The 22,146-nt window shown below is 46.7% G+C and overlaps 1 protein-coding gene across 4 annotated transcripts in view; it reads left to right on the top strand.

Annotated features, from left to right (window-relative positions):
* The window catches only part of ATXN2L (ataxin 2 like), an 842,401-nt gene that overhangs the window by 70,706 nt on the left and 749,549 nt on the right, over window positions 1–22,146 (top strand). For all 4 annotated transcript variants that reach the window (XM_086932367.1, XM_086932366.1, XM_086932369.1 and 1 more), the window contains exons 2-3: window positions 6,302–6,338; window positions 7,573–7,629. In XM_086932367.1, coding sequence (XP_086788493.1) covers window positions 6,302–6,338; window positions 7,573–7,629 — 94 coding nt within the window. The remainder of the gene's footprint in view (window positions 1–6,301; window positions 6,339–7,572; window positions 7,630–22,146) is intronic.

Below are 22,146 nucleotides of genomic sequence, written 5' to 3'. Positions count from 1 at the left end.
TCCAATGCGGACCCCACAATCCTAAGTAATTACCGACCAATCTCCCTCCTCCCTTACTTAGGAAAGATTTTGGAGACTTATGTCACCCGCTGCCTGAGTTCCTTTATAGAGAAATCCTCCTTCCTGGACCCCCAACAAGCTGGATTCAGACCCCTCCATTCCACTGAGGCGGTCATAGTAGCAGTCATGGACGCCCTCAGGAAAGGTGCTGACAAAAACATCTCTCAGGCCCTTGTCCTCTTAGACCTTTCGGCGGCATTCGACACGGTCGATCATGCCATCCTGATCGACCGTGTCCACAATGCCGGTATCCAGGGGGTGGCCCTCGACTGGCTCAGATCATTCCTCGACCAGCGATCACAATCTGTTCACCTGTCCACCTTTTCTGCACCTTACTCATCCCTCACCTGTGGTGTCCCACAGGGTTCTGCACTATCCCCCCCCTTCTATTTAATTTGTATCTGCAACCCCTCTTAGCTTCCCTCCGCAATTCCCCGGTCACAATCTTCAACTACGCGGACGATCTTCAGTTAATTTTTCCCATTGATTCCCTCCCGTCTCAGTTTTCAGTCCATCATGCTGACCATCGCAGAGTGGATGTATCACAGCCAACTAAAATTGAACCCCACAAAAACTGAGCTCGTACTTGTGGGGGGTCCCACTCATCCGTGGAATTCCTCCTTCTGGCAACATCCCTGGGGACGGCACCCACTCCAGTGAGCACAGTGAAGAGTCTGGGGGTGATTATTTCTGAAGACCTCTCGATGAGACCACAAATCAACTATGTCACCTCATCCTGTTTTTTTCCATCTCAGGCGGATCCGCAAAATCAGCAGGTTTCTCACTCGGGATGCCCTGATTCAAGTCATCATCGCTCTCATCACCTCCAGGCTCGACTACGCCAACATGCTGTATGTGGGGATTCCTGCATGCCACCTCCACCGACTGCAGCTGGTGCAGAATCAGGCTGCCCGCCTGATCTTCCGCCAGCCTAAAAATCAGCATGTCACTCCCCTTCTCCGTAGTCTTCATTGGCTCCCTGTCTCCAAGCGCTGCACCTTCAAGCTGGCATGCTCAGCTTTCAAGGCCCTCTCTGATGCAGCCCCGGCTTTCATCTCATCTGTCTTGACACGCCACATCCCCCTTAGAGCTCTTCGCTCAGCATCTCTCAACCTCCTCGTGGTCCCCAAGTTCAAACGTAAAAAGCACGGTGGTTCGAGTCTTTCTGTTCTGGCCCCCTCCACTTGGAACTCCCTGCCACCCACGCTTCGTTTATGCCCCAGTTACGACTGCTTTCGCAGACTACTAAAAACCCTGCTATTCCAGTCTGCTTACGAATAACCCCCTCACCCTTGATCACTGTACTTGTCAAAGAGCGCCATGGACCCGTTGGTGAAAGTGCGCGGTATAAATAATTTTAACGTAACGTTTAACGTAACCTGAAGTAGCCGCAATGAGCCAGATCTTAACAGGCGATATGGAGTGTATCTTGCTAGTCTGTCCTGGAGATACTGAGGGCCTTAACCCTGAAGTGCGCCGAAAGTGAGGCAACATATCTTGAAAACCGACCTTTGTTTAATCTGTAGCCAATGCAGCTGACGTAGCAGTGGTCGAGAGGGGGTGCCTTCTGGCCTATTCAGGGCCAGCCTTGCTACCGTTTTCTCAATGACCTGCAGTTTTTGCAGGGCTGTGGCTCCCACCTCAGCCAGCAAGGTGTTGTTATAATCCATACGGCTCATGCCTGAGGCTTGGGTTATGGTTCTCCGATGTTCCGTGGGGATAAAAGGCAGAATCTTTCGCAGTAGCCTCAGTCTGTAGTAACATGCCCCTGATATTGCGGCCACCTGGTCATGCATGGACAGGGACAGTGACACATGGTCACTGTCCCAATAGTTAGAAAAGACAGAAAGAGGATGCTTCTTTAGCTTTACCGTCTCAAAGCTCTGTAATTATCTTCCCCAGGCCATTAGGTATCTGGATTCCGAGCTGTGCTTTAGCAAACACATTATAACCTGGCTTTCTTTTAGCCTAGACCTTTTTAGATGCTTGAGCCTACTGGATCGCAGATTTGCTGTGCATACTTCTCCTCTTAGGACTGGCATGCGTGCTGGTCGCCATGTGCCCTACAAATCTTTTAGTGTAGCAGTCCCCTCAGATTGCTGCACCAAAGGAGGTAATGAATGAATGAATGAATGAATGAATGAATGTTGGATTTATAGAGCGCGTGGTTACCCTGGAGCGCTGTACCACTGGGGAACCCGTCCTGGCTTTCCCTGTGAGATGCTCCCTTTACTGGGCATCCCCAAGGTGAAGCCAGGCATCCCCGGCGGTGATGGGGCCGGAGTGGAGATTAAGCAAGCTATTGCCCAGAGTTGCAGTGTGGGACCCCATGGTTAGAGTGGCACCGAGGCGAGATTTATCGGGCCCGCTGACATTGGTCCTGCATTCGGCCGCGTCGGGAATTGAACCCTGGTCCCGGGCAGACCTCAGCCTCCGGGTCTGCCGCCTCTAACCGTTGAGCCACACTTCTCCACTTGATTGGCATCTCGCTGTATAGATTTTGATTAGTACCTCCAGTGGCGATGTCCCCAATTTGGAGGCAAACTTAAACGGAGAGGCAATATTCTGCTCAAGTTGCACAGATCTCGCCCTCCACAGATATTTCCAGGAGCTGATATTATTAAATGGGATCCCCAGGTACGTGGAAGTGGGAACTCACAGTAGTTTGGAGGCGCTAACATGAAGGGAACTGGTCGTACTTAACGTACGGCCGCACAGCATGTAGTATGATTTGATTTTGTTGGTCGGCAGTCCCAGGTCATCCACGAACACAACAAATCTGTCCATCAGCCTCTGAAGGCCCAACCCAGTTCTTAACCTAAGAATTTGATCATCAGCGTACATCAGAACTGGAAGCCTTGTTCCCACCCTTGATTAATCAGACACATTTGCTGGGCATAGAGGCTATCTTTTATAGAAAAGCTAAAGAGGAATTGGGCAAGAATGCACCCCTACTGATCTTGTTTGGATGAGCGCGTTCTCCTTTGTGGTCAAACCTGGCATAGCTCTCTACATCCTCTGGAAGTTGGGAAAGGAGATGCACAATCTTAGGGTCCGCTCCCTTTGCCAAAATCATCCTCCACAGCCTACCTCTGACATTATCAAAGGCTGTACTGGGGTCAATGAATGTAAGGTCAAGGTACACCCCCTCTTGGCAGACACATTTACTTTCAGCACATGGAGATTCAAACACCGTTGTTCCCACTCAATACCTAAATCCATACCGTACTGCGGTTAAGATGCCCATCTCTACAGCCCATTTCTGTAGCCAGTCTAACAATTTTCTGCCCTGCACCTTGGCTGTGGTTTATAAGGGATATTGGGCGATGATATGGAGGATCACCTTAGTCCCTTTTCTTGAATATTGGCACAATTATTGCATTTGACTATGACTTTGGAGGGCCCACATGTGACATGCTGCGCAGAGCATTAACTAATAATGGGGCCCATTAATATGCCGGATCTAAACATCTGCCCTCTACTGATTCTCATTGCTCACTGTTTTCGGCACTGACCGATCATAAACTGAAATCTGCACACACATGTGGCGTATACTGAGAGGACCTGTTGTCCTATCTGAAGTGGATATCTGACGCAGAGCTGCATGATGCCACTTGTCAACTTGTGAGGGAACTGTTAAAGGTTCTGGAGTCTGCTGCCTGTGGAAATTCACATTGTGAGGAATCTGCAGTTCAGTAGTCTCTACCAGAAAAGGCGTTGTCCCCTCACCTATATCAAACTCCAATGTGGTGCTAAGTTGCAAATTTTAGAATATATTTTGAGTCCTGCTGGGGTACTCAAAACCTTGAGAAGTTAATGTCTCTGCCAGAAGGCAACCCTATAGGGAGAAGTATTCAGGCTTGTTCCAAACTGAAAAAATTTGTTAGACTTCTCAAGTCAATTTTTGCAGATATTTCCCCCTACATTTTCATAAATGGCTGTTAAGGGAATATCTAGACTGGGGATCCCTGCAGAGCAGGGCGTTCTATCATGCATTATATAAACTTGTAAAGTAAGATACACGTGGCTTTATGGATCTATGGAAAATTCTAATTGTGCAAAGACTCATGTAAAGTATCCTTTAATTCTGCCTAGTTCTTAAGTATTAGTTTCAGAACCTCCCAAACCCTAGTTTGAAGAGAACCCCAGTGCTCCTACATATTGGTCTTTTATAGCCTAGTATCTAGTGAGAAATTTCACTGAACCAATATAGTTGAAGTACAGCTTATTTCAGATTTAAGACCGATTCTGTGTGAGGAACAACAAACATTCATGTGTATCGATCTTTGAAACCTACACGTTTTTGACAAATGTTGGCATATTGCCCTTTATTTATTTATTTGAAAGTTTTATATAGCGCGAACAAGATCTTTGCAGATATCAGAGCGCTTTACAAAGAGAGGGTACATGATCATAGCCAAACAGGTAAGTCGGTAGAGCTAACAGTACAAATGGGTGTAAGGCAATAAAACAAATAATACAAATAAGCAAAGAGGTCGAACAGGTAGTAAAGATCTGTGCAGATTCTTTAAGAGTCGGAAGTAATAGTTCAGGTGTATTTAGCCATGAGGATAGCTTTTACTTCTTTTTTAAAACGAATAGTGGAGGAGATGAGCCTGATTTCGGGAGGGAGTGAGTTCCAGATTCTGGGTGCCATTCCTGAAAAGGAGCGTTTATAATTTTTTTCCTTCCGGAATCTCCTAGGCTTCAGCAGAAGATTGTTTGTGCCTCTGGTGTTTCTAGAGCCGCCAGAGATTGTAAGCTTCTGAGTGAGGTAGCCGGGAAAGTTAAGGTGAACCGCCTTGTGTGTCATGCAGGCAATTTTCAGGTGTATTCTGTCTTCAAAAGGCAGCCAGTTCAGGGATTTCAGGTCAGGGGAAATATGAGAGTGCTTTTTTGAACCCGTGATGAGTCTCGCTGCAGCGTTTAGGGAAGCTCTTAGGGGTGCAGTAGTGGTAAGGGGGAGACGGCAGAGTGCGATGCTGCCATATTCTATTCGAGGGATGACTAGTGCTTGTACTGCAGTTTGGAAGTCTTTAGCTGGGAGGAAGGGCTTGAGTTTCCTCAAGGTATTGATATTGAAGTTTGCTCCCTTAGTTGCCTTGCTGATATGTTGCTGCATGTTGAGATTGGTGTCAAGTGTTATGCCTAGAGATTTAGCGGAGTCCACGATGGTGGGTTGGACATGGAGTGTGGTTAAGTGTTTAAGCCAAGTTTGAGTGGTAGAGATCTTTGCTGGAGGTGCAATCTAAAGGAACTCTGTTTTCAGAGCATTGAGTTTGAGGTGATTATCGGCAAGCCAGGATTGGGTGTTTCTGATCGTTGAGTTCAGGAGCAAAATGTCTTTGGGGGATTGTAGTTTGAGATTTCATTGCCGATTTTCGTAAATATGATTTTCTTAAATATTTTTCTCCATAAGTGCTCAAGCTTCTCTAAGTTTTTGTTTAAAAACCAAACGAGTTTGTGTATGTTCTTATATCCGTCTCCCAAAGTATGATTATACATGCTAGTAATATATGTTAGGTTTGTGGTTTTGTACTATAACAACCATAACGTTAATGATTTAATCATTACATCTCTGCCAATATTTCTATTGCATTTGGAATGTTAGTTACCATTTTGGTTGCCAAATAAACGTTGCTTGTTGGTCACAGAAGGTTGGGGACCGTGACCTAACTTGTCAACAAAATTGCACCTTTCTCAAGGGTGATACACTGACTGCTTGTTGCAACAGTTGTCAATTATTGTGTGTCAAACGTTTTAATTATAACCTGTGCACTACAGGTTAGAATTAAAACGTTTGACACACAATAATTGACAACTAGAGCAAGTCGTAAATGCTCAACCTTCCTAACTAGAGTCTAGTGTCTGAAGGGGGCCGTTAAGGTTATCTAGCTGAAGTGTGACACAGTGGCTCCAGTGATAAAACCACGTTCTACCAATGGCTCCTTCACAGTAACCACGGACTGCTACAGGCCCAGAGAAAAGTTCAAACACAGGTCATTCTAGCCTAGTTATCTAAGCTGAAACTAAACTACTGGCAGTTTGTGATGTATGGGCTATTTCTGTAATAATTGAGGGGAAATCATTTCTACTACTACTTTGTAACGGTTTTCTCTTCTAAATATTTGGTTTGTTTAGTTAGTAAAAGAACTGAGAGAGAGCTCGTACTTCAGTGCAGCTGCTCATTAAATTTTAATTATAACAGTTGAAACATTGTTTATTTAACTTAATTTTTCAGGGGCCGTGGCACTATCAAGACACCTCTTCAGACTCCGGTACGTAAACAGTTATATTTCTACTGAAAGGTTTCATGAATTGGTTGGAGTGTTAAAATGTGTCTGAGGGGTAGGGAGGGCAAATAGTCTTTTACTGAGGTCACAGAGCATTGTTGTAAGCACTGACCAAATATGTTGTTGCTTATGGATTTATTGTACATTGTTTGGATACGTCTCACCTTTAGTAAAGAGAATTTCTCACTTTGTCATTCTGTAAGTTAGCAATGTGAGATTGGTTGAGTGTGCCAGGAGTGCCGATAAAACAATTTTGGACTGGGAATAAGGCAGCTAATGTCCACCCATTAGCATTGTTCTAGGCAGACTGTTCCATTGACCCTATTGTTTTTCACAAGTCTGTGTGTGCCTGTTCCGTTTTCCCATATGGTGCACACCTTTCCTTGCTGTGCATTTGCCGATTGCTCCCTCTGCATGTGCATGAGTTCCTCTGGAGAGAACGGTTGTTTGGACTTTGGCTGATATAGGCATCAATGAAGCTCCTTCTATGGACTTATTTATAGACCTGCTTAATGGTCTTTGTTGTGCTTTGTTGTATGAAGGTTGTTGTCTTGACTTGCAAATACATATAAGCCCATTTCAAAAGACAGACTCCTCAACGGCATTACTGGAATGTGGGTAGACTGAGTTGTGGATGGCTTATCTGGTAGGTTGACGTTTGGGTGGCCTGTTGTATCTGTCACTAGTGAGGTATAAGGAATGATTACTTAATAATTTTAATGTACAGTTCCCAGGAAAGGCCTAGTGAGTAACTCCTACTGATCCCCAGTTTGTCCATGTAAGAATGTTTCGTATTTTATAATAATATGTTGACCTACAGAGGCTTGATTACTGACTATTTGCTGCACTTTAGCCTTTTTGCCTTTTTAGGAGAGATCATATGGTGATTTTAATATTTTAATTATGTACTTTTGCTTGTATGATTTGTATGTACAAATCGAATAAAAGCTTTTGAACTTGAACTTGAACTTGTATCTGTCACTAGTGAGGTATATATTTGTTTGGTTGGGCTATGATGGGTGAAGTCTGTTCTCTTGAACTGAAGGTACTGTGTAGGGAAACAAAATTTTGGTTTGGTAATCCGTGATGTGTGTGGGCGTGCTGGGATAAAACAGTCTTTCATTATTCAGGATAAGTCGATCAAAATTGTAGGACTGCTAGTTTGTGATTCCAGTAGTGATTTTATTAGTATGCAACTCACAAATGCTCTTTTCTGTAGGTTTTTGAAGGAGTCTATAACAATTCCAGAATGCTGCACTTTTTAACAGCTGTTGTGGTAAGCTACATTATTATGTGATCCAGGGGTAGGGTTCTTTTGATGATTACTGTAGAAATGTTTTTTTTAAAAAGTTTGTTGACTCTGTGTGTGTGTGTGTGTGTGTGTGTGTGTGTGTGTGTATGTGTATATATTTTTTTTTAACAAACTGCTATATGTTTACACATCTTGTCAGCTAGTACAAATATGTAACATTTGCTATTATCTCACTATTACCACTTCACCTTTCAGACCCGTCCTAAGTTTTATATATAAATGTGTTTGAGAAAATAATTTGTGAGATATACCTTGTGTCGTGAGGGAGTTCGTACTTCCTTTTATCATTCCTTGCTGAAAAAAATCTATCTTGGGAATAACCAGGTATTCCGACAATGTCTGAATACAAGAGTATTTGTCTTTTTTAGACTTCTGCTAATAATTTCATAGAAGGGCTTATTGCATTAAAAAAAAGTTTGTTTACTGCTTGGCTCGTCCACGTTTTAAGGGCGGCAAGGTACATGCAAAAAATAAGTTTCTGCTTTTCCAGTAGGATTTTGTGAACACCTTCTCTTCTGTGGGTGGGAAAAGACCAGCAAGGGTACTCTTTGTACCAGTTTTGGATACAACTGGCAGGTGTTTCTCTCCCCTCCACATCGAGTTATGCTCATTCTGATTTGGAGGTTTGGGAGTTGGACAGGGTTATCTGAGTAATTCATCTGAAGGGGCAGTATTCTATATAGACTAAGAAACCCATCCTGATCCCTATTAATAGTAGACAGACACCGTTTTTATTTTATAACAGTTATGTATTATATAAACAATTTGTGGGTGAATATTACATATCACTGATGTCAATTAATATGGTAATTAGAGCATTCCTTATTCAAAATAAAAAGAACATTAGGAAAACCTGAAGCATATGTATTCCCCCTTCTTGCATTCAATATTTAGTCTAGTCAACGCCCAATACTGCATTTGTTCTCCGGCTCATAATTGTTATATTATTTCTCCTAATGATTTTTAGAGCTCCCTAAAAAAATGTGTGCCAAGCCACACGAGTATCACTCAATATCTTATAAAGCAGTCTGTTCTGCTGTCTGGTACCTTGTGGGGTTTTCTGTCCGTTAAATGCCAATGTGACCTGAAGCACCGGGGTGCTTCATTAAACGCAGAATGTTGCACTATACAAAATAGCAATTTATCCACACACGTGGAAATTGTTTGCCACCTTCAAACTTGTTCTTAATTCTTCGTGGGTTCTCAGGTAGCACAGCACTTGTAGTTCTGATAATGTTATCTTTGTAGTTGCATGCCCCTGTGGTCTCAGATGTGTAGTAATGACTACAAAAACGTTATCTGTAAATACTGAAGACGGGTCACATTTCTTGGAAAGGGGCTTTAGCTTACCGCCCACCAGGATCCAATCCGGATTTTGCTCTCTCCCTTCTGGAGCTACTAGCCCCCCACTTTAAATCCAAGGAGGATTTCATCCTCCCAGGAGATTTTAATGTGCACATGGACAACCTGGTACACCCCGAAACAATCTCATTAATTGCAGATCTGTCCAGTCTGGGGTTAAAAGCACTGAATAGCGGTGCTACCCATGTAGGTGGCCATACTTTAGATTCACTTTTCTCTAATTGCACTAAAGACAACGTTGTGCCCCGACTGCCGGGCTTTGACCTCGATGGCTAGGCGGGAGGTCAAGGGGAGGAGGAAGTCGAGGGACCGGTTGCAGAGCCCCAGCCATCGACGCTCGTCTAGCCATCACCACTCGTCGGGGGTCAAAGTCGAAGAGGCAACATCGCTCTTCTGACTCCCCTCGTGCGACTCGGCTGAGGGTTCGGGTGACACCACCTGCGCGGCTCAGCCGGAGCAGCATCCGGTCCCATACCCTCCGGTCTCTGGACTGCATGCGACGCCGGAGGAGATACGTGACTTCCTCGTGGCCATGAGGACTCGCTTCCCTTCTCTGAGGCCTGCTGGCGTGCCTTTGGGCCCGCAGTCCTGGTTTGGCCCCAGCGCCGTCGGGGGTGGGGGGGGGCTTAGACCCCGGCGCCGCAGGGCCCCGGGGGATCCAGTTCTGGATCCTGGTCGACTCCAGTTGACCTTACGACTCCTCTGCTGGGTCCGACCCCGATGGTGTCACTCCCGGCGCAGTCTTCGGACTCCGCCTCCCCCGGTTACAGCCCCGGTCCGGCGTGAGCAATTAATCTATGACCCGGCTCTGTAATTTCTGCCTGTTTATCAGGACACGGATGAAGGGAAGGAGTTGGGACTGGGCAGATGAGCTGGGAGAGGCCAGTGGTCTGGATACATTGCCTGACACTGGATTCATCTGTCCTCCCTCCGTGGCTATGGAGGAGGATGCTACCTATTGTGTGGTGTTGCGCAGGGCAGCCAAGTCCATGGCTCTTGTGCTCCCTGCTGCAGCCATGAAGACTAATCTCCTCACCGAGGTGCTTCAACTGCCAGTAAGCTCTTCGGAGCCTATGCTGCCGGTCAATGAACCCCTCACGGACGTTCTGATGGGCACCTGGTCCAAGCCCTCCACAGTGCCCCCTGTGGATCGGAACGTGGCCTGACTCCACCGCTCTGCTCCGGGCGACCCCTGCTTTCTGTCCATTCACCATACCCCTGACAGCCTGGTGATCCAGGCCTCCACGTCCCAGACCGCGTTCCCGACTGCTCCTCCAGAACAGGAATACAAAAGGTTTGACCAGTTTGGGAAGAAACTGTTCTCCTCACGGAGTTTGGGGTTGCGTTCTGTCAACACCGCTTGCCTTTTGGGCTGTTATACCCACTCCTTGTGGGACATGGTTGCGGACGTGCTGCCCCAGTGTCCGGAGGAGGTCCAGCCATGGCTTGCCAAAGCACTTGCTGAGGGGCAGGATGCAGCACGTTATTCAATTAGATGTGGACTAGATACCACGGACTCGCTGGGCAGAGCGATTTCCATGACGGTGGCAATCCGTCGCCACGCCTGGCTGAGGTCTGCCAATTTTTCAGGGGATGTCTAGTCCACGCTCATGGACATGCCCTTCAATGGCAGTGGCATTTTTGGCGACAAAGCAGATAGTGCGCTTGAGCGTTTTAAGGACTCCAGGGCTACGGCCAGGTCCTTGGGCCTGTCTGGCCAGCGGCAGCAGACTTCTGCTTTTTGCCCCTTTTGTGGCCAAGGAAGGGGCACCCCCACACGTTCGTCCAGCCACAGGCCGCAGAACCAACCTCAGCGCGGTTGTGGACATGGGAACTGCCGTGGCGGTGCAGGGGGACAGAGGCCTGGTCAGTCCACATCCATTCCAGCAGCATCTGCCTCAAAGCCTTCCTAGTCAGAGCTCTCGGGCCCATTCGACGCAGGTGGGTGGCAGGGTCCGAAATCAACTCCTCCACTGGGGTACCATCAATTCTGACAGCTGGGTGCTGCAAATCGTCTGAAGGGGCTACTCCTTCCCCTTCAAGGCAACCCCTCCAACCATGCCACCGCAGTATCACCGCATATTAGGGGATCGCTTGCAACTTCTGCAGGAGGAAGTTATGGCCCTCTTGGCCAAGGGGGCCATTGAGCACGTACCCGGGCCAGAAGTAGGATGTGGTTGCTACTACCACTGCTTTCTCTTACCCAAGAAGGGCAAAGGAGGCCTACGCTCTATCTTGGACCTCCGGAGCGTCAACGGCTTCCTCCGAAAGGAGAAGTTCAAGATGCTGACTTAAGCTCAGCTCCTGGCTGCCCTAGACCCTAGAGACTGGATGGTAGCGTTGGACTTGCAGGCCCAACGGCGCTACCTGCGGTTCACGGTAGGCTACAAGCACTTTCAGTTTACCATGCTCGGCCTCACCAGTGCCCCTCGGGTGTTCACGAAAGTGATGGCAGTGGTCGCAGCTCATCTGTGCAGATCACGGGTTCCAGTCTTCCCCTATCTCGACGACTGGTTGTTGAAGGCGGGCTCGCTCCAGACAGTAGTCTTCCACCTCCAGACTACGGTCGACCTCCTGCATTTGCTGGGGTTCTCCATCAACGTGCTGAAGTCTCACCCGATTCCCTCTCAGACGCTCCACTTCATCAGAGCGGTTCTCGACTTGGAGCAGTTTCGGGCTTATCCTCCCGAGCAGCATGTTCGGGATATTCAGGCTCTGATTCCGATCTTTCAGCCTTTATCCTGAGTTTCGGGATCCTGCATCCTACTGGTGCATCACGTCAGGAGGCGGATGCGGGCTCTGCAGTGGAACCTGAAGTTTCAGTGGGCACAGCATCAGGGCAACCTATCCGACCACGTCCTGATCTCAGAGGGCACTTCAAGACAGTTGCAGTGGTGGCTCACGGACTGCGATTGGGTCAGCGTCAGATCCCTCTCCCTTTCCCAACCGGAGTACCTAGTGGTGACGGATGCGTCCCTCCTGTGATTGGAGGGGGGGGCCACATGGGAGAGGTGGAGTTCAGAGGCCTCTGGTCTCCGGTGGAGTCCCCTTTCCATATCAACCTTTTGGAGCTTCGGGTGATCCGGCTTGCACTGAAAGCATTCCTTCCCTCTGTCCGGGGGAGTGTAGTGCAGATGTTCACGAACACCACCGCAATGTGGTACTGCAACAAACAGGGCGGGGTGGGGTCATGGACCCTTTGTCAGGAGGCTCTGCGTGTGGAGCTGCGGTCTGGTGTACGCTTTTCCGCCTATACCACTTCTGATCAGAGTGCTGAAGAAGATCTGGCACGACCTGGCCCAAGTCATCCTTGTGGCTCCGGATTGGGCACGAAGATACTGGTATCCCGAGTTACTCAGCATGTCAGTTGATCCCTCGATTCGTCTGCCTCTTCAGGAGGATCTTCTGTTGCAGCAACAGTGGACTGTCCTCCACCCGAACCTGTCCAGTCGCCACCTACATGCGTGTAGATTGAGCGGCGACAGTTGAGGCCATTTGACTTGCCTCCTGAAATCTGTGATGTGATTGTGGCAGCCAGGCGTCCCTCCACAAAAACGGTATACGCCTAAAAGTGGAACAAATTTGTGGCATGGTGCACCGCAAAGGCTGTGGATCCATTTTCTTCCCCCCTTTCAGAGGTTCTCCTCTAACTTCTTTCTCTTGCCCAGCAGGGCTCTGCTCTGGGCACTATCAAAGGCTATCTCTCTGCCATTTCAGCCTTCTTAAGGCTTCCTGATCAGCCTTCTCTTTTCAATTCCCCAGTTGTGAATAGATTCTTGAAGGGCATCAGACACATTTCCTCCTGTTCGCTTTGTGATGCCTCAGTGGGACTTGAACCTTGTAATGACTTATCTGATGTGCTCTCCTTTGAGCCACTTCATAACTGTCCTCTTTGTCTTCTGACTCTTAATACTACATTCCTGGTTGCCATCACCTCTGCCAGGGGAGTGAGTGAGCTCCAGGCTCTAAACCTCCTTTCCTCTGTCCATTCGGACAAAGTTGTTCTGAGGACTCGTCCTTCTTTCCTGCCCAAGGTGGTTACAGCTTTTCATATCGGGCAGTCCATCACCTTGTCCACCTTATTTCCGCCTCCGCATCCCTCGAAAGAGAGGCTCCACTGTCTGGACCCAAAACGTGCGCTCTGCTTTTATCTAGACGCACACGCCAGTTCCGGGTGGAGGACCAGCTCTTTGTTGGTTACGTGGGTGCTAAGAAGCGACAGGCGTTGCACAAACGGACCATCTCTCGGTGGGTCTTTTTGTGCATCAAGGTCTGTTATTCCTTGGTGAAAAAGGAGCCTCCTGTGGGGCTGCGCGCCCATTCCACTCGTGCCACGGCTAGTACTGCCCTGGGTCAGGGAGTCCCCCTGCAAGGACATCTGTCAGGCAGCTACGTGGGCCTCGCTGCACACGTTTGCTAAGCACTACTGCCTGGACAGCGAAGTCTGGAAAGCTGGCTTTTTCGGCTGGGGTATCTGTTCTAAGGTAAGGAATCTAACACTAACCTGTTTCTTTCAGATGCCCAAGTTACTTACCTTCGGTAAGGATATATCTATAAGAAACAGTAGTTAGTATTAGATTCCTTACCGCCCCACCCATCCTCCCCGTCCTGCGAACCGATATCTAGGGTTAAGGTATCTCCCTTTGAGGGCCCTAGTTTCATGGCACCAGTGTTGGTTTCTTGCATGGCTCTGCGTTCCTGGCGCGGAAAGCTATGTACAGAACTGACATCAGCGCGCGAGGGCGGAGTCTAAGTACTCAGACGACATCCCAGTGATCACGCCGCCGCCGACGGATGCGGAGCCGCAGATGATGCCTACCGCGTGCAAGGGTACTGCTGACGAAAAATCTTTCCGGATCCAGTCTGATGCCTGGGGATATTCTAAGGTAAGGAATTTAAAGCTAACTACTGTTTCTTACAGATATATCGTTACCGAAGGTAAGTAACTTGTGCGTTAAATTCATAGGATTCTTAAGCCCGCAAATTATATGGTCCAAAAAAAGCTGGTGTGAACATGTAGAAAAGGCGTATTTCCTTCAAATTACTTTGACGTTTTTTAGAAGTCCAGGGAAGACAGTAACTTACCCTTGTTAACAATGTTCTCTGCATGTCTGGCTGTAGATACACAAGCTGTGCATAATCCTGTTATTCAGTGTTAAGCCTGGATTTTGCAAGTTGCTTTTGTTCAAAGAAGTGTCTGAGTCACAAGTTCTTCAACCAGCAACTCCCTTAGTATGGCAAGCCCATGTACACCGGCTCCAAATCCTGCATGAATGTTGCATCCTGCTTGACATGTTTGGTAGGGTTTTTCATATGAAACTTGGTGCACAAGAGGCCTCCACTGTCACTGCATATTTTAGCTGACTCTTGGGCATGAAGTAGTCCTAAGGCTGAACTCCTGTTAAAGCTAAAGGGATAATGGTCTCTAACTGACACCCTGTGAATCTCTAAATGCCTGATGTCCTGGGATTTTAGAATTATACTAATGCGTAGGATTGGCACTGAAAGACTAAAGTCAGAAGTTTAAGCCTCTTGCCCAAGACTAACTTGGACTGTGTATTTGACCCCTATCTATCGCAGTCTGTGTCAACTTGTGCCTAGGCCCTGGTCTGCTGTGAAGATTGACTATTGCCTCCTTACACTATTTATACTTAAAACTTTAAAAATGCATACATTGGTTTCTCCTTATTACATATGTGTCATTTATATGGCATTTTGTTTATTACATTTTTCTCTTTCTAAGTCATAGTGGGGCTTTTATTTTGCATTTCGATTCTTACTGTTTTAATACTGCTTAAATACTTTACATACTAAGTTAAGTCTGTCTACTCTGTGCTATAGCTACCACGTCCTTAAGCTTAACTTTAAATAGGGAGTTTAGTGGTTTACTATGACCAGGATTGTGATTATTTGGAGTAGGTATTTACCCCTATCAACTAATACCCCAATTTCTTACAGTTTGATATTTCTGTCACTTACATAAATCAGATTTACCATATGCATCCATTTGTCCATTTGTCTACATTTTGCAGCCATTGCTGCATCATGGTTGGGAAATGACATGGCTCCAGTGTTGTAAGGAGCTGTTTCTCTCAAATTGTCAAGCAAAAACGTATTGGCAAAAGAGGCGGTGGACTCGCTGTTCTATTCAAGGAAACAATAAATCTCACAAAAGCTGACAACCTATCCATATGAGGTTGTGAGGCCCTCATAATCTGGTCCAACCCTACACCTACTTCCTCCTGTAACTTCATCTTTCTTTACAGATCACCACCTCGCAATTCAACATTCCCAGCCATGTTTCTAGACTTCTTTTCGAACTATGATACTACACTCCAACCTATGTATCCTTGTTGACTTAAACGTATGGTTCGATAAATCCAATATGCTACCTTCAAGAACCATCATAACTGGACTAGAAATGATGAACCCACATCAGATTGTCCACAAACCAGTACATATTGCTGGACACATCCTAGATGCCATTTTTGTGAATCCGGAACTAGTTACTTTGAAAGGTTTACTAAAATTACATAATCGGACCACAATCTGGTAGCTTTCTGCTTCAAACATCACAAATCAACATGGCTGAGCGAACATACAAGCAGCCACTTATCGACCGTGAAACAAACTCATTTTTGAATACTTAGAAACGCAACTTACCGTACACACAGATCCAGACACAATACGCTCAGTTAAAAAATGTTATACGTGGCTTCAATAAGCCTTTGATAACCAAATACAACTGGAGAACAAAAAAAACAGGACAAAAGAAAACAAGCCCCTAGGAGGAATATAGAATATAGAGCCTCCTCCCGTAAGCCGGATCTATATAGCTGGGCTGGTGTGTAATACACCTGGTGTAGATATTTGAAGTGGATTATTCATAGATTGCTGTTTGGCGTGAGCATTTTCGTGAGTGTGCATGTTTCCCATTCTTTTTCCGTGAGTGGGGTGTCAAGTATGTTGTTCCACCTGTCTAGTGCCTTAGTCGCCCTATGATCTAATTCCACCTGTGCTTGTACATATAAACGTGAAACCAAATGTGATGTATTCGGGGAGGTAATCAACAGTTGCAGGGTATCCATAGTTGGTGGTTCTTCTGGGAAGGTCGGGTAGTGATGTTTTAACGCCCCCTTAAGTCTGTGGAGTGTGAAGCGGAAAAGCATTGCCGGGTTTTGAATAAAGGCTAAGTCTTGGTCAGTAATAAAGGCACCGTCTTTATAGATATGACCCATTGTACATAAGCCTACTTGTTTTAAAATGTTTATGCCCACTTCTTCACTTGTGACATACAGATTTGGGTGGTGGTGAAGGGGTAGTGCCGGAGCATAGAGTGGCAGTTTGTGCATCATTTGGCCCAGAGTTCTCCAAGCTGAGTTCGTAGTGTCAATTGTGTTTGTCATTATTATGAAGTGGGGGTCTGATATGTGTGATTATGGCATCCAGTGGAACTGGAGCAGTGTCACCTTCCTCCACCGCCACAGGTGTTAGATATGGAGTGCTGTGGTACCAGTGTGTTGAATATTGGGCTTGAGCGCATAGATAATATAACCAAAAGTCTGGTACGCCCCAACCCCCTTTGTGAATGGGCAGTGTTAGTGTGTCTAATTTTATGCGCGCTTTCTTGCCTGCCCATATCCGCTTCAGGACCATGGTTGTAATGCGTTTGAATACCTCCCTCGGAGGCTGGATCGGAATATTATTAAAAAGGTAAAGGAGTTTAGGGAGTATCACCATTTTTACTATCGCCATCCTATCTGCTAGTGACAGTGGGAGTTGGATCCATCTTTTGACTTTGTCTTCGAGAGCGTCAGTCGCCCTGCCATAGTTGGTTCTGATAACCACTTTAAGGTCGCGGTGAAACCAAATGCCCAGATATTTTATAGGGTCTGTCTGCCATTCTAGCGGATACTCAGACGGGTGTTGTCGCGTGGAGTCAGTCAGTGGAAATATAGAGGATTTGTTCCAGTTGATTTGTAGGCCCGAAGAAAACCCCCCCCCCAAATTTAATGTATACTCTTAGTAGTGGGTCCAGGTTAACAGCCTTTGTAGTGGGTCCAGGTCTTTGACGTATAAGAGCATGTCATCTGCATACAGCAAGATGTGCAATGGTCTGCTAGGGAATTGAATTGCCAGATGGTGATGTTTCTGTCTCACTATGCAGGCTAGCGGTTCCAGTGCCAGTGCGAACAGTAGAGGAGATAGGGGGCAACCCTGCCTTGTCCCTCTCTCTGTTAATTGCCTCTGACACGTACCCGTTTATTTTAATTCTAACCAACGGTCTGGTGTAAAGTAATTGCACCCATTGAATAAATATCCTAGGAAAGCCCATTCTGTGCAAAATCGTTATCAAATATGACCATTCATGGAGTCGAACGCTTTCGCAGCGTCTAGCATAATCGCTGCTGCTCTCGTGGTCGGTGTGAGGTAATGCGCTGTGGCAAAGAGCTTTTTTGTATTGTGAGTGATATTTCGAGATGGGATGAATCCCGATTGGTCGGGAAGGACTAGTGAGGTCCTGAGCGGTGGCAAACGGGTAGCAAGGACTTTAGCCAATATTTTTGAATCTACATTTATCAGAGATAAAGGGCGATAGGAGTTGCAGGCGTCAGGATCTTTACCCGGTTTAAGTAATGCTATTATCATCGCTTCTCGCAGTGTGGCTGGAAATAGCTGCGCTTCGAGCGCTTCCCCGAACAGGTCAACCAGATACGGCGATAGCGAGTCACTGAATGTTTTTTATAGAATTCACACGTGAATCCATCTGGACCCGGCGCTTTACCGTTCTGCAGTGATTTTATGACTTCCGTAACTTCCTCCACCGTTAGTGGCTGGGCTAAATACTGCCGCTGATTATCAGACAACCAGGCGATAGCGATATCATCTAGGTATTGTAGTGTTTCTCGTTGTGTGGCAACTGGGAGTGATGTGTATAAGTCCTGATAGGTGTGCACAAAGCTTTGTAGTATGCCCGTCTGATCAGTGTGTGTTATTCCGTCTGCCCCAACAGTCTGTGTGATTGTGTTGTTTGCGTCCAGTGCATATTTTAGTAGCTAGAGCTCTGCCTGGTCGACTGCCTTCTCCGTATGATCTAGCCACATGTCTTTTGCTTAAATACTTGATTTAGTCTGCGGCAAATTTTTGATGTTCCGTGAGCGCGTTTCTAATGTCACTCAGTATGGCTGGAGTCGGGGTCAGTTCATATTGACGTTCCAAGGTGGGGAGTGAGGATTCGCAACGTGAGATTTGCGCTTTGATGTCTTTTAGAATACCAGCAGTTGTGCTAATGCAAACCCCCCCGTATTGTTGCCTTGAATGCTTCCCATAGGAGCCCAGTGTCTTCCGTGGTTGCAGCATTAAGTCGGAAGTATTCTTTAATCGCTTTACCAATGGTGTTTACATATAGGGGATCAGTGAGTGCAGTGGTATTGAAACGCCAACTGTATGGCGGTGGTATATAATCCGGGATGCTTAATGACAGTTTGACTGGGTTGTGGTCTGATAATGTTTTGGGCATGTGTGTTATGGCGTGTGTCCATAGTAAAACTTCTTCTGAACCCAGTCAGTAATCTATTCTTGACCAGCTACCGTGTTGCACTGATGTATGTGTCGCTTCGCTGACCTCCGGGTATCGCACTCTCCAGAGATTTCTTCAGGGACAAGTCGCGCATGATATCTGTAGTTTCGCTCTTGCATGCGTGTGGTGTTCGGTTGTGTCCCCTGACCTGTCAACTGTGTCGTCCAGTGCAATATTAAAGTCGCCTCCCCATAGCAGTATATGATCAGCATCAGTGCTTAGGTGTTGCCAGATGTCCTGGAAGAACTCTGGTGTGTCTGTGTTTGGTCCATATGTGTTCACCATTGTTATCTGCCTGCCTCGGATTTTACCTCTCAGTATCACATATCTGCCATTAGTGTCCAGTGTCGTTGTGTCTACTCGGAAATTCGTACCCTTTTTAACCAATATAGAAACTCCCCTGGCATAGAATAAATATTTGGAACAATGCATCGATTCAGCCCACCGTCTCCCCACTTGTGCATATGAGTGCGGGGATTCATGTGTTTCCTGAAACATGACAATGTCAATGTGCCATCTGTCTAGACGAGCAAATATGTGACAAATTTTTTTGGGTTTGTGAAACCTCTAATGTTCCATGACAGGACATTCAGTGCTAGGTTCGGAAGTACAGGATTTGCCATATAGTGCCACAAATACGTAGAAGTGTCAACACATCCAGATATTGGAGGGTCCACTGTACGTTACGGTAACAGTGCAGTAGGTTTCTGCTTACATTTTGATAATAGTGTCTTGAGTGGATGTAGGCAATGCATCTCAAGTAGTCTGATCTATAAATAACAGTAACAATCCCTCCTCCCCCCCCCCCCCCCCCACCCACAACAGCAGCCCAATCCTGCTGATGCCATACCCTCAGTGAACATCCCAGTTGCATAGGAACTGTGTCACCCATTAGGGGGTCTGCCTGGACTGCACGTCACCATCCGAACTTGCGGATGTGGACGGCCATATTGTCTTATACAGCTACTAAAATTCCAGCCATATATATCCCTTCTGCGTATAGTGACTGCGCAAACCCTGAAAGTCAGTGATGTCATAGGACAATTTGTACCATACCCGCTCTCAACAGTGATGTCGTACAGTTTTAACTTAAAACAGTAGACATGTGTCTGTGCAGATATTTACATTGAAATAACAATAGTGTGTAGTGCGCTTGCCCGCACCCTCTACGATATACATGTAATTCTTGAAGCAGCCTCATTACACAATAAGAAGAGGAGTACGCCCCTACAGGAAGTATAATGTTGTAGTGTCCAACACACTGTGCCTCGGCTATCAAACAATTAGAGCACGGGCCATTATTATGAAACAAGCACCTGGGTGCATTGTGTAGAAATAGTCCGTAAAGGTGACAAGCGTGTATCACAGTTAGACAACATCATCTTTTTTTCTCCCCTTTATCGACCATTAATCATTGATCTTTGGTGACGTCCTATTAGGTAGGTATACACCATTGACCTTGATATATACTATGTGCATCACATGCCATGTCAGTTCACTTTAGAGTACTTGGACAGTGTGCCCCTACTACGTCAGAGGTCTGACATTGTGGTTGGATCTTAACATGAAATTAATCCATAACAGGTTGCCTGTACTAGTTAGTTCGAGCATCCCATTTATCTCAGCAGTGGGGTTGCCACGCACAGTGATAGTCAATACATAAAGACAGCTAGAACTTACCCACAGTGAAATTGTCTGTGTCTCCCTACGCACAGTGGGAAGGGGTGTTGGCGATATTTAGACAGTACTTTCTAACCCCAAATGCCACTAGAAATGTAATTTACATACCACCTACTGTTCGTCTTCCTCACGGCCTTGCTGTGGACGTTGACAGTCTTTGCCATGCTTTATAATTTTCTTTATGAAGTCGTTCGCTGCATTAGGAGTGGTGAGTAATGTGGGTTTACCTTCCCAGGACACTTTCAGCCTCTCCGGATATAGCATGGCATACTCCACTTGCTGTTCTCGTAGTTTTGCCTTTGCTCCGTTGAATTCCCTACAAGCTTGCTGGACTGCTTGTGTGTAGTCTGGACAGAATTCAAGCTTGTTATTCTGGAAGTGAAGATCTTTCTGCTCCCTTGCCATTCGCAATATCGCATCTCTGTCTCGGTAGTTTAATATGCGGGCCACTATCTGCCTTGGTGGCGTTCCCGGTGGCAGTCGTGGTGCTAGTGTTCTATGTGCTCTTTCCACAATGAATACGTGGGACAGCTTGTCTTTGCCAAATAGGGCGAGGCACATTTCCTCCACATATGCTTCCATGTTCCCTATGTTCGTCGACTCCGGTACGCCTGTTATGCGTACGTTATTGCGGCGTGGTCTCGCTTCCAAATCTTCAGACTTAGACTTTATTACCTCCAGAATCTTCTCGAAGCCTGTGCATTTAGATGTGCTTGCACGTGATTCATCCTCCACTGCTGAAATCCGGGTCTCTGCCTCGTCTAGGCGCTTGCCATGTCGATCCACTTTCGCCGCCATGGTGTCCATCCGTGTCGTTAAATGGTCCATTTTGCCATGCATATCCTGCAGACCATCTTGTATTGCCTTCAGCATAGCTTCCATGCCTTTGGGTGGTGCATGCTCAGTCTCAGTTTCAGTGTTCGAATGTGGGTGCAACCCTCTAGTCGTGCGTCGCTGCTCAAAGTTAAGCTTTTGTTGTTGATTGTCAGGTTTCCCCATGCTGTTGGAGCTTTGCCTCTCACAATGCTGCGTCGGTAGTGTCCGTTAGTACCCCCTGACTGTAAGTTGGCGTATATATTGTGCCTTGCGGCGCTGCACTGGGGTATATAGTAGTGGTCGGTGTTGTGATTTTTACAAGGTTTACAGCACCTAATGTTGTGATCGACCTGTGCAATCAGTGCCTGGAAGACAGTTTGCAATTGTGACTGTTAGGTTGCGTCACGCGCAGGTCGCTCTCATGACCAAGGTGAGTGGGCGCTCAGTGCGTGGGTTGTCACTGCAATGCATGTTCCCTTGTTGAACCGATAGTGCACTCAACGGTTGTTGTCACACGATCCTTCAGTGTCTTTCCTCAGTTTCATGCTTGATCCGTGCACAACAAAATGTCCGCCACTGCCCATCGGCCGTGCAACTTTCGAGTTATGGCAACGTCGTGCGCTATAGCGGCAGTATCCAACAACACAGTATAGACTCCTATTTCATGCTACAGCGATCTTCCAGGCACGGCATGTGTACCTGTCGTGGCAGAACGCTACTTGTGTTCGCAGTTACAAATCGAGATCGCCGCAATGCCTACGCGTAGTCGCAGGGTATACGTTATGTCGCGTGGTCTCTAGCCAACACAGTTACAGTGGTGGAAGGGGTTGTATAGATATTACTGCCTCGAGGTGGATGTGATGCAGCCTGAAATGGTAGTGATCTCGCATGGATACGTCTGTGTCGCAGTTAGCTTGAATTCCGACAATCAGCCATCCTCCTGTGCCCATCCAGCTTTGATTTGCATCTCACCACAGACCCTCGATAGAAGCTAGGGGCATCCAAAAAGCATGTATCCTTCCAGCTAAACCAACAGTTGGCAC

This window comes from Lissotriton vulgaris, chromosome 7, assembly GCF_964263255.1.
Source record: "Lissotriton vulgaris chromosome 7, aLisVul1.2, whole genome shotgun sequence".
NCBI classification, from domain to species: Eukaryota; Metazoa; Chordata; class Amphibia; order Caudata; family Salamandridae; genus Lissotriton; species Lissotriton vulgaris.
Note: the sequence above shows the minus strand (reverse complement) of the source record. Positions and strands in the feature narration are given on the sequence as shown.